General features: G+C 36.5%; 1 protein-coding gene and 1 non-coding gene across 14 annotated transcripts in view; both read right to left on the minus strand.

Annotated features, from left to right (window-relative positions):
• The window catches only part of TRAPPC8 (trafficking protein particle complex subunit 8), a 67,477-nt gene that overhangs the window by 21,965 nt on the left and 32,359 nt on the right, over positions 1 to 13,153 (minus strand). For 9 of the 13 annotated variants that reach the window (XM_045574851.1, XM_036419813.2, XM_045574855.1 and 6 more), the window contains 6 exons: positions 8,730 to 8,750; positions 7,709 to 7,840; positions 5,765 to 5,989; positions 4,098 to 4,206; positions 2,050 to 2,244; positions 1,544 to 1,674 (listed from right to left, as the gene is read on the minus strand). In XM_045574851.1, coding sequence (XP_045430807.1) covers positions 1,544 to 1,674; positions 2,050 to 2,244; positions 4,098 to 4,206; positions 5,765 to 5,989; positions 7,709 to 7,840; positions 8,730 to 8,750 — 813 coding nt within the window. The remainder of the gene's footprint in view (positions 1 to 1,543; positions 1,675 to 2,049; positions 2,245 to 4,097; positions 4,207 to 5,764; positions 5,990 to 7,708; positions 7,841 to 8,729; positions 8,751 to 13,153) is intronic. The other 4 variants (XM_036419818.2, XM_045574852.1, XM_036419815.2 and 1 more) reach the window with 1 other exon arrangement.
• On the minus strand, positions 7,358 to 7,490 carry LOC118708544. The gene has a single exon (XR_004984619.1). It is a non-coding gene; the product is annotated as a small nucleolar RNA SNORA31 (small nucleolar RNA).

Consider the following 13,153-nt stretch of genomic DNA (forward strand, 5'->3'; position numbering starts at 1 on the left):
GTAAAATATGCATTCTAATAAAGTTATCAATTATTAACATTCCCATGTATCAACACTAAGAACAATAACAATAATTATAGTTAGTATTTACTAGGTTTTTACTAAGTGCTAAGCAATATGCCGTTTTACTCTTACAACGGCAGTAAAGCCATTCAGTAGTGGGCACTTGTTTTTCCCCCCATTTAATTCAGTACAGCTCAACTAAGGACAGTAAGTGAACGTTGCAGCCACCAAGAGGTTAAATCTCAAGAGATAAAATTCAGCTGCTAATTATCAACAATGGCCAAAATGGCCTTTTAATTTAATCTTGCAATAAGAGCAATTTCTTCCTTTCATTCTAACCAGCACCTTTTCCCAAATTGGTTAATAACACATAAGAAAAGTAATGACAGATTCAAAGAAACCAAGATGGCAGCCTAGGTAATGTAAATATATGTGTTGTCCTACTAGCAATGCTGCTAGTGGTTCTCAACCTGTGGGTCACTACTCAGGTTAAGAACTGCTGCTGTAGAGCCTAAGACCATCAGAAAACACAGATATTTACATTATGATTCATTAACAGTAGCAAAATTATAGTTATGAAGTAGCAACAAAAATAATTTTATGATTGGGGGTCATCACAACATGAGGAATTGTATTAAAGGGTCGCATTAGAAAGGTTGAGAACCACTGCCTTAAACAATAAAATAAAATAAATAAAATAAAATAAAATAAAATAAAATAAAATAAAATAAAATAAAATAAAATAAAAATATATAGAGAGCTTATGACATAGTAAAAAAATAAATATAATTCAAACAAAAAGAAATACAACTATAAGAATTTCAACTTTATTACCCATCAAGATGAAATATAAAATACTATAAGATGGCATTTTTTTTACCTATCAAGATTTTTTTTTTTAAATAAGATTTTATGTTACAAAGATGAGATACCAAACCCCATGTTGTGCTGGTGAGAAACTCGGTATAACCTTTTGAGAAACAAATAAAATGTTAAAATATTTATTCCCTAAAATGTTCTAATTCATGCCTAGGAATCTTTCCTACAGAAATAATCATTATAAAAAACACTATGCACCCAAATTTTCACAAATGATTGATAGTAAACAAATGGTAACTTCCAAAATAACTACCAATAGAGAGATGAAATAACTTATAGATCATTCGTATGATGATTATGCACAAATGAAATAGTAGGACATTTTAAAATTACAATTGCAAATAAACCAACAGAGAATGAAAAAACAATATATATGAGAAAAATCCCGTATTTGAGGGGAAAATACAAATGTAAGTTATTGAATATACAGTGAAGTGTTATAGAATGGTTATTTCTCAATACTGAGAAAGACTTTTATTTTTATTCCTTATATTCTTCTGCATTTTCAGTTTTCAAAAGTATTTAACATACTTTCTATAACTAAGGAAAAAAGCCTAAAAGAATAAGTACAGTTCACTAAACAGAGAAGTTAAATGTTTTTACAGCATCTGTTATGCTATCTCTGAAATAAACTTATTACAAATACCTTTTAATAACTTACTAGTTCTTTAACTTCTTCATCGTTCTTTCCACTGGAATCTTTGGGCTGAAACTTCCAGAGCAGTGACAAATTAGTCAACAGAAGTGGAACCTTCAAAGGGTTTCTAAAAGCCACTTCCACTGTTATGGGTTCTATAAAAGAAATGCCTCAGTCAGTACCTTCAATAGTCCTATATCTCATCTTGTGTATAAGTTCTCTGATGACACCTTGTTTCCCAGCTCTGAACTTCTGCCTAGACTATCCTTTATCAACCTGTAAATGCAGTTTTAGAACTGCCTCCTCAGAAGCAGCGCCTCCGTTTCTCCGTACTAGAGACGGCGTTCTCACCGCACTTTGCATTCACCTACATTAGGGCCCCACCGCCTGCTTTTATAAATGCAGCTCACTAACTTCTGAGTTCCTGACTTATTTTTGCATCCTCAGCTTCTGGTGGCTTGGGGCATACAAAACATTACATTGTATGTAAAACAAACAAAAAACCATGTGTAAAAATTCCAGTATATCACCTTCTACTACTGCAAGGGGGAATCTTGAGTTATCTGAAAAACTATTCAAACAGTATTGCGTGGGATGGAAATTGGGTGGAATTACTCCTTTGTTAACCAAGGCCACAACTTGTTCCTCAAGTTCTCGCCACTGCTGAGAGGATTCATTGTCATATTCTTGATCAAGACTTATATGAGTAGCTGCTTGCTTTTCACCTAAAAAAAATAAGTATCAAAATTAAGTATACATGCTTATTACTAACTACACACAAATGAAACACTTTAAATAAAAATCTAAGTTATCCAAAGAAATACATATACACACCCACTCTTGCCTATTTCCAATTATCCAAGAGAAAAAAATACCCTCTTATTAACCCTCGCCTCTCTGGAACTCTGCTGGTCTTTTCCTCCTGACTTGAAAGGATATAGTTTCTCTTGTCTTCCACAGCAACTTTATATAAAATACTTCCAACATACAAAAACAAACCACCACCCATGAAGAATAATGTAACAATAATTGTATATCAAAATCTAACAAAAGTACTGTTTTCATATAGTCCCACAATTATTTTTTTTATAAAATAAATGTTACAGATCTGTGAAACGCTTTTCAACCCTTCATCTCCACTGGCACCACTTCTCCCGGAGTTACTCCAGAGCAGTACAGCATCTTCATCCTCTTTTTGTTATTTTTTTATATACTTTACCATTTAAGGATATATACTAAACAATGCATAGGATTGGTTTTGTTTGAAATACGTAAATGAAATTATATTTGATCTATCATTCTAACTTTTTTCACTCAGCCTTTTGATTTAATTATTACATACATTGAAACATGTAGAACTACATGTTTCCTTTATGTTCACTCATGTTCTACAACATGAATCCTTTATATGAAAATATCAGAATCTGTCAACTCATGTGCTACTATTGTTTTATTTTGGGGTATAAAAAAAACAATGCTGTTATAAATACTTTTCTTTTTTTTAATATTTTATTGATTTTGTACAGAGAGGAAGGGAGAGAGATAGAGAGTTAGAAACATCGATGAGAGAGAGTCATCGATCAGCTGCCTCTTGCACACCTACTGGGAATATGCCCGCAACCAAGATACATGCCCCTGACCGGAATCGAACCCGGGATGCTTCAGTCCCCAAGCCGACGCTCTATCCATTGAGCCAAATTGGTTTCGGCTATTATAAATACTTTTAAAATAAAACACTAAATTAGCTCAAGAAATATAAGCACAAATATAGGACTGCTTAGAATTACTTTAACATGCATAATATTTATAATTTTGGCCCAATCCTAAGGAAAAATTCTGTATTTTAAAAAGCCTTACAACAAGAACAGAATAGGGGCAACTGTTCTGTATTTCTATGTACATTTCAAAACTTCCATAATAAAAAGTTAAGAAAACAAGTTTTATTCATAAAGATGACTCTTACAACATAATTTTATATTTAAAAAAAAGATGGAAACAACCAAATTATATAACAAGCAAATGTGAAAATAAAGTAATTTTAGGCACTGAACATAATATATTACAGCCATTAAAGATGCTTATCAAGATTATGTAATTTCGCCGGGACCGGTTTGGCTCAATGGATAGAGCGTCGGCTTGGGGACTGAAGGGTCCCGGGTTCGATTCCAGTCAAGGGCATGTACCTTGGTTGCGGGCATATCCCCAGTGGGGAGTGTGCAAGAGGCAGCTGATCGATGATTCTCTCTCATCGATGTTTCTAACTCTCTCTCTCCCTTCCTCTCTGTATAAAATCAATAAAATATATTTTAAAAAAAAGATTATATAATTTCAGGAGCATTCTTTATATAAGAAAGCAATTATAATTATAGCTATTTACTTGTTAGTTTTTAGTTTAGGGCTAAGAAAAAGCAATGTAATAGTGATTAGTATCTTCAGATGGCAGGAAGATAGGTCTTGTGGTATAGAATTATTTATTTTTCAAATATTCTTTAACAATAACACACCAGTTTAAGTGGAGAGAGGAAAGAACTTTAAAAAAACAGTCACTAGGAAACAAGGCCAGAAAACGGTTACTAACCATCTGCTGGTCGTCTGTCGTGGCCAAAGAAAACCCGGGTTGCAGAACTGTTAATATACGGCAAAGGAAGCTGCGGCAAGGGCCCGTCTGGTGACAGCTGACTTACATTCTAAGAGAAACACAAAAGAAACAAAGAAGAATTTCTGAGAAAACTCCAATTTCTTTATACTTGCTTCCCCATTTGTATTGGTGTTGTAAATCCTCATCTGAGGATCTATGTTTTCCATAGCTTTTCCAGAGTGTAGAAGGGAGAGAGGGAGGGGAGACGACAGAAACATCAATGTGAGAGGCATGTTGGTTGGTTGCCTGAAGGGAACCAACAACCCAGGTACATGCCCTTGACTGGGAATCGAACCCAAGACCCTTCAGCTCACAGGCCAACATTCTAACCATTAAGGGACACCAGCCAGGGCTGCTTTTCCATTTTTTAATACACAAGATATTAAAAACATGCTAAGCAAAAATATTAACATAAAGAGTTACTAGTTTTACTTAATAGATCAGAGTTATAAAATTTAGAGATCATTTATTCTGGCCCAAGAAAGTCTTTCTAAGATTATTCAGCTAGTTAGCTCTCTTTGGATGCTAAACTTCCAAACATTATCTTGGTATGCATTTTACTTCTTGTGACTCATTACAGCATCCAATCTGCCAAGATTTTAATCCACATGATTTCAAATTAATAAAGCATAAAAGGTAGTTACTTCCTACAGGACAGAAATACAATAGTATTCACTCTTCAAAGGACTTTACAAAAAATTACAATTTCCAATTTTCCCCATAAAACAATGCTTTACATTTCCTGTCCTCCTGTGCCAGGGAAATATTTTTCCTTCCATTTTTCTGGATTACACCATAACAATTTGTCTACTTCCCACAAACCCATACCTCCTCATTTTTCATAGCGAAAATAGAGGACCCAATATGTTATAAAATCAATTATGATTTTTTAAATACCCAAAAGCATAATAATGACACAGTCCAGAAAACATGTAATTTCTTCAAGATTCTAAAAACAGCCACAAATAAAATATATACTGGAATATTAAAATTCTCTTTCACCTTAGCTGGTTTGGCTCAGTGGACAGAGTGTCAACCTACAGAAAGGGTCTCAGATTTGATTCACAGTCAGGGCACTGCCCGGGTTTCAAGCTCATTCACAGTAGGGAGCATGCTGGAGACAGCCAATGTTTTAAAGAACTCTGGAAGAGCAATGTAACTCCAATCTATGACCACAAACCAGCTTGGCACACTTTATTATAAAAGATAATTACATATATACTAGAGCAGCGGTTGCCAACCTTTCAGACCTCATGGACCAACAGTGGTTCCGCAGACCACTGGTTGGTGACCACTGTACTAGAGGCCTGGTGCACGAATTCGTGCACAGGTGGGGTCCCTCGGCCTGATCGGGGCTGGCCAGCCACAGGGAAGGGACCACGGGAGGTTGGCTGTAATAGCGCCATCAGGGGGCAACTCCTGCATCGAATGTCTGCCCCCTGGTGATAGTGTGCATCATGGTGACCGGTGTAATGGTCACTTAAGCTTTTATATATATAGATATTCTAATAAAACTTTGTTAGACTCCTGCTCGATAGTACTAAATATTAGCCTTTTTGCTAAAAATGATTAAACTTTAATATCTACTCCAGAAACTATGTATTCACCTTGTAAACATAAAGGTATTCTCTGAGGAAGGACCCTTGCTGAGCCGCAGATTGTTTACTTTCGTTGATTAGAATGTGCCTGAAAGCAGACACAGCATTGTCCAGCTGCCTCAGAGTGTAGGACTGGCGCCCAATGGTGAAGTTAATGTGATCCTCTGCAAGAGACCAGCCTTTTCCTTTGTACACTTGCATGGCTTGGCAATAGCAGCGTAAAGCATGCTTTTTCTGTAAGAAAATAAACACAACAAGGTATTACACAACAAATCCAAATTTCTCTGGGACTGAAAAAAAATAATGCATACACACACACAATCAAGTAACTAGTAACTGGTCCTTCCACGGCTCGGATTCTGAGGAATATAAACCAATGTTTTGGAAAACCTCTTTAACAATTACTACTTAAAACCAAGAGGTCCTCCAGCAAGCAGCTGTTTGTCCAAGGGCAAGAAGTGTAAAAGTCAGGAACATCGATGCCCTCATGAAAGCCACCTGGGCATGCCCACAGCAGTAGCTACGGGAGGTATGGGGCAGGTGTCCTCAAACTTTTTAAAGTGGGGGCCAGATCACGGTCCCTCAGAGAGCTGGAGGGCCGGACTATATGAACTACTAATTCCTACTGTAACACCTCGGCTGCGCTCACTGCCCAAAAAACCTGGCGGGCCGGATCAGACTCCTCTGTGGGCCGCATGTGGCCCGCGGGCCGTAGTTTGAAGACCCCTGGGAGGCTTGTTAGCTTATGAACGAGAGCGATCTTATAAAGTCTGTTTTGTTATGCATCTCTCTTTATACCACTGCGTTGGGCTGAATGGAAATACTCCATGTGTGCTAAAACTGCATGTGTGAGTATATGGTTGTATACACACACATTTTTAAAGTACTATTTTGTTTGTTTGGTATTATTTCCACTTGCCCCCTGCATCTTGCCACATATGAGCAGATACTTGGAATTAATCAGCTATAATCACTACCACCTGTTGAACTGAGATAACTTTCTTCCTAAAGGTGAAATCTGGTACCAAGGAAAGGCCTCCCTCCACAAAACCTTTTGCTTCAGAGAATACTCTTTTATCCACTCCCCATCCCAGGGTAGATTACAAACTTTGCACCATGTATTGCCAGAATCGTTTGTTTCTTTAAGAAATGTTTTCTCTATAAAAAGATAATGAAAGCAAATCACAGTCATCTACCACTTGACAGCATGCGGAGAATCACCATCTAACTGCTGGTACCACTATCTCCAGCAAAGCTCCCTCTAACTAATGCTTGAATGGACCTAGGAACTAATTAAGGTCTCTCCAACTCAACTGCTTCTGGGAACAAAGACGACTTGTACTCATTTACTGCTCAGTAAATGCCATCAGAAAGCAGCCTGGGAGACAACAGAAGAGCAGAGCTGAAGTGGAGAAGGTTCAACTCTACTAAATAGTAAATACTGTTGGAATGCATTCCTTGTATCTGGATTTTCACATATATGATTTGGTTTAGCCGTACAAAAAATTGGGGCAAAATTCCAATTTTTTTTTTATTAAAAAAAGAGACTCAGAAAAATTGCTCTACCAAAGTCAAGTTGTAAGCAGAACATCATATTTTTTTCACTGTATTCCCCCATTCAATCTTGGCTGCCACAGTCAGACAGACAGAAAGCGCGAGGACCCTTTTTTTCTTGCATCTGCACTGGAACCTTGGCAGCAACAGTAACTGCTCCAGGTCTGTCAAATAGATGCACAGAATTTCAAGACTGAATCCCAGATTTCTCTAAATCTAAACCCCATGCTCTTATCAACATAAAACATTACACATTACCTTGAAACAAAATGAATATCAGTCTTTAGGATTAATATTAAGTCATAAAATATTGACAAATGACATACATTTATAAAATAAATAGCAACTTATAACAAATAAAAACTAATGTTATTTTCTTTGTAAAGAAAATGCACTCACCTGCCCGGCTTTACTAAAGCGATGGCCGGCCAGTATCATGTGAAAGGCGTACTTTCTAACCATGGGACTCTTCATGTTTATGAAGCAGTGAGCGGCCTGTTCCAAAAGAAGTGCACTTCGAAGGTCAGAGTCCTGTTGAAGGTTTAAGAGAAAAGGTGAGTTTCACAAAATTAAAAATAAGATAATAGGTGGAAAACATTTACTTTCTTACTATGTAACATATTCAATATTTAACTCAAGAGTATCTGAGGGCAGAGAGCAATTGAGTAATCCAATCCTGATCATTCTTTTTTCCAATAAGCACGTTAAAAAAATAAAATCCTTCAGAAAACACTCTACCATGAAGTATTTTCTTTTGCTTTTCATAAAGCCACATGCCTGTTATGACATACACCACATCTCTGAAGAAATGCAATCCCTTTTCAAATGGCAAAATAGTATGTAAACTAAGAATTTAATACAGATATACTGATAAATGATAAACCAGAAAACAGAGCACACACAAACACACAAAAATAGATTCACACCAATCTAATTTCTTCTGGAAATTGATCTGTGACATCCAATAGTGTATTTCCACCCAAAAAAAAAAAGGGGGGGGGGAGACGGGGTTTTAGAATAAAACAGAATGTGTAAATTATAAAATAATTTAAACTATTACTTTCTCCTCCATGAAGTTTTACTGTATTTGAAAAAAATTCTTAATTTTTAATGTAATTCAAGTAGGCCAAAATTAGCTCCTTCATTAAAAAGTTCAGAAGGCTTCCCCTTCAAGGAGTATTGCCTGCTATATTAATAAATGGTACAACTCAAATTATTTCTGCTTCAACTGAATCGTACAACAGTGTCTACAAAAACCACATACTGCACGTACATCCTTATCCATAAGAAAAATCTTAAACTGAAAGAGCCACCATTACTTTCAAAATCACTGAGAAAGTACTGAAGGTTGCTGATCAAGTACCAACAACATTTTCACCAAATTTTCTCTAGGTTCCAGCTACTCTGACGCAGAACTTACCATGCCCTTCCACGTGTTCTGCTGCCATTATTTTCCCCAGGGAAAGTTGAAAACAGAAAACATTGACTTTAAATGAAATCATTTCAACAGATTATAGTTACATCAAAAAGTATTCAGACACTATTATAACTATCTCTGCAGCAATCATAAAATTATATTAGAGTTGGAACAGATCTGAGGAAATACTCCAGAAAGCATTCAGTAAATGCTTCATCTATTTCAAATTATCTATTTCAAATCCCTCAGAACAAAAACTAAAAACTCAGATAATTTTTCTAGTAACTAAGAGCCAAAGGCTAGTAAGTGAGAAAATTAGGAATATACACTTAACAAGTGGTTCTATATCAATGCATCAGAATTACCATGGGGGGTGGTAGGGGAAGAGGCTAGGAAGCTTACATCTTCATTTTCTTAGGACAATATAGATATATTTTTAAAATTAATATACTTGTTTTTCCTTAAAGACTAAATGTTTGAGGAAAAAAAGTAAACATCTTTCTTTTCCGTCCCATGCCTCATCCAATTTGCCAGTTTAGAGTGGTGTTGTGTTACATGTGTGCTTATATGTTAGTTTTTTAAAAATACACACTTTTCTATGCATAAATGATATTAGAGTATTCTTTATTTTGCTTTTTAAATTTATTATCATGGACATCTTCCCAAGACATCTACATATCTCACTTCTTTTAAAACTACCTTGGTATTCCATTTCACAAATATACCCTAATCTATTAACAGTCTCCAATTGATTTATTATTGCTTCAAAATTTTCTAACTATAATAAAAAAAAAATGCTTCAATAAACATCTTTCTAGCCCTAGCTGGTTTGGTTCAGTGAATATAGTGCTGTTGGCCTAAGACTGGAGGGTGCTGGGTTCAATTCTGGGCAAGGGCACATGTCTGGGGTGAGGATTTGATCGCCAGTAGGGGGCATGCAAGAGGCAGCCAATCAATGAGTTTCTCTCATATGATGTTTCTGTCTCCCTCTCCTTTCCTCTGTGAAATCAATAAAAATATATTTAAAAAAACCCAAACATCTTTCTAAACAAACGTTACTAGTTATACAAATACAGGTGCACGAATTCGTGCATGGGTGGGGTCCCTCAGCCTGGCCGGAGATGAGGGCCCTCTCGCCCAGTGGCAATTGACCAGCTGGACCCCAGCAGCAAGCTAACTTACAGGTCAGAGCATCTGCCCCCTGGTGGTCAGTGCGTGTCATAGTGACCGGTCAAGCAATGGACTGAAAGGTGGTTAACCAATAGGTTGGACACTTAGCATATTACACTTTTATCGTATAGGAATTTTATTAGACAAATTTTTGGAAATATAACTGCTGACTTAATGAAAGCTATGTTTATACTTCAAATTCTAATCAAGATAAACTGCTACAAAAAGAAGTACTGATATATACTCTTGTCAACAGAGAATGAGTATATATTTTCTTTACTCAGCCCAAGATAATTTTTAAATGTTTATTTCTTTAATAAAAGAAAAATTACTCTTTCTCAACATACATTTTTTAACAGGAGGCTGTTAATCTTTTCCTATGTTCAAAGGTCTTTGTACTTTTTTTGTGAATTGCCTGTTTATACTCTTTTGTGAATGGGTTTTTGTGATTACTATGTGGTTTGTAAGAGCCCTTTGTACACTTAATCAGCATCAAGCCATTATCATACATTTGCAAATAGTAGTTTCCAATTCTGACAGGAAAGAGTTATTCTTTAGTAGTCAAGCATATTATATTTGCCTTTGTTTTCAGGATACTGCATCAAACTGGGAAAGGATGTTATTCCTAGATTTTTAAAATGCTCTTCTATTATTTTCTTCTAGTATTTTTTTGTTTTATTTTTCACATTATAATTAATCCAGCTATAGTTAATATTATCATGTAATGAATAATCCAACCCCAAACAGCTAGCTATAAGCCCCAATAGCATTCAGTTAATTATCTAACACTCTTCACTAAATTAAATGACACCTAAACATATGTATTTAAATTCTCATCCCATCCCATTACTCTGTCTACTCTGATCACTGTAAATAGTTTTAACATCGATAGCCTTCTAATACATTTTAATAAGCAGAACAGGTACTTCCCTCTAATTACTTTTTCTACTTTGGAACTTTATTTATTTAGACTTCTCAATAGAGTTTCAGTTTTTTCTCTCAGTCCTATATTTTTCTTAAGTTTATTCCTAGCATGCGTGTACACATAACATTCAAACACACACACTCAGAATAAATACATATTTTTAAATTGCCAGAGAAAACTTCATTAAATTGCAAAATTTGGATGGGCAGCAATCTGGACATGCTGATTACCATAAGGATATGCCATAGGTATCTTGGATAGTGTGTAAATGACTCTAATATACAATCCAGATGAGAATTAGCACAGTAAACCCTCAGCATTCTCAAACTTAACCCTCAAGGCTGACCAATGTAGGAGACCTGGAAGCCCATGGCATGTATTAATTTAGCTGAAACAAAGTTTGACTCTTGTATCCAGGAAAGTGTTGTCCGAGAAAGCATGGACTTTCAGGTCTGAAAAACTACATTCCTATCTCACTGCAGTTTAGTTCTGTTAGCCCATCTCTTTCAGTGACGCCTCAAGTAGAAAAATCACTGCTTTGAAACACACAGAGAAAGCCCTGAAAAGAATGACAATTGCCATGGATGTTTCTGAAAGGAAAATGAAAGAATTTTAGTGTTATTTTTTTTTTAGAGAGAACCTATAAATGAGTTGAAGAAAAATATTTTATTTTCTGTAGTTCATTATATGACAATCCTATTATATATACTAAAGGAACTAAGTGGGGGGGGGGGGGGGGGGGAGAGGAAGAAAGCCTGTGATGCCACTTTAACAAAAACTCTAGCCTATGAACTTTGCCCACAATCAAGAGATAATTTTCACAAAAACTGAAAGGGCAATGTTAAATTATGAGGATATATATAGGGGAAATCATCTAAGCTAGAGGTGTGAATAAACACTCCACCAGCTGCTATACAGGCTTTACTGAAATCAGCTCCCAAGGATGGCTTAAGGTTTTTTTCTTCACACAATTGTGAGGTAACCAAGAAAGGTGCTACCAGCTGATCAATTTAGCACTGGGCGGTTCCTTCCAAGCCGGAGAGATTTATAATAAATGTTGCTACTTCTCCCTGGGAAACTGAGGTAATGTCTTTAGATACAGGAGTAGGCAAAAAGAGCTTTAAGACTAGAATAAACGTCCAACACAGAAACGCAGACACAGCAGAGGAAAAGCACCCTTCTTAAGCAGCAATGCAGGCCACTCTCCTGTGGTGGTGAGCGCAGCACGCTGTGTCACTGAGCGGGGACGCGCTGCCACGCCGAGAACACAGGTGTGTATGCGACCCCCTGCCCGGCCACTCGCAGTCCAAACACAAAGTCCCAGCACAGCTCCTCGCCCAGCTGCACAGCTGTCTTCTGCTCTAATGGGATTAGCGAAACCTCTCCAGCACAACTCATAAACGTCAAGAGTTATGTAATGCAGTTCCCTGTCCTTAAGACGAACCAACTTTCTGATATTATGCAGCCCTCCTAGGTTAATGAAATACGTACGATAACCACAAATTATTAGTTAAAATTTAACGTAACTTTATATACAATATGTTTACAAGTCTTTACTTTCAAATTGCCTCAAAGAAATACCTGAAAGGTACAGCAGAAAAGGCCAGAGAATCACAATTCCTGAAGAAATAAACACCACACATCACCCCAAAATAGTAAATAACAATGATAAATTTGCTAGAATTTATGACAAAATAAATCACCCAAGTTTGAAAAAGGAGAAAGCAAAAAGATGGGAAAGAAAAGAGAACAAGGTTACAACGCATACTGAAGAATTTGCTCTAAAAAAATTTTATTCAAGCTCCTAAACCATAAATTCCTTTAATATTCACTGAGGATCCCGAGGTTGAAAACAGCAGCAGCGTATTCAAACCCAAGTTAAGCATGCTTATTATAATACAGAACATCAACACACTCAGGAGCCCGTACTCAGCTCTGTCAAATGGTTTATGTCTGGCAACAGTTCACATTGGTCAGTGTTCATGCGGAATCCATTATTAAACATTTTTAATATCATCTCTTAACCTAATTAGTGACATCATTCAGAAACCTTTTGAGAACAATTAAGGTTCGATTCAACAAACATCTGTAAATCATATACCACGGGCCAAGCCCTGTGTTGGGCACTAAGGATAACCATGAAGGCAGCACAGTCCCTACTTTACAAAGCTCACAGCTTAAATGGAATCTGACACGTCAGGTCTCACAGCCGTAAGAGAGGGCGTGACAGAGACACTTAGGACAACCGGGTGTGCTGCGATGACTGTATGAAGGGCATAACAGGAAAAGGGCCAGGAGAAGGACATTAAGGAGATGAAATAAGACATTAGGA

This window comes from Pipistrellus kuhlii, unplaced genomic scaffold, assembly GCF_014108245.1.
Source record: "Pipistrellus kuhlii isolate mPipKuh1 unplaced genomic scaffold, mPipKuh1.p scaffold_m20_p_6, whole genome shotgun sequence".
NCBI lineage: Eukaryota > Metazoa > Chordata > Mammalia > Chiroptera > Vespertilionidae > Pipistrellus > Pipistrellus kuhlii.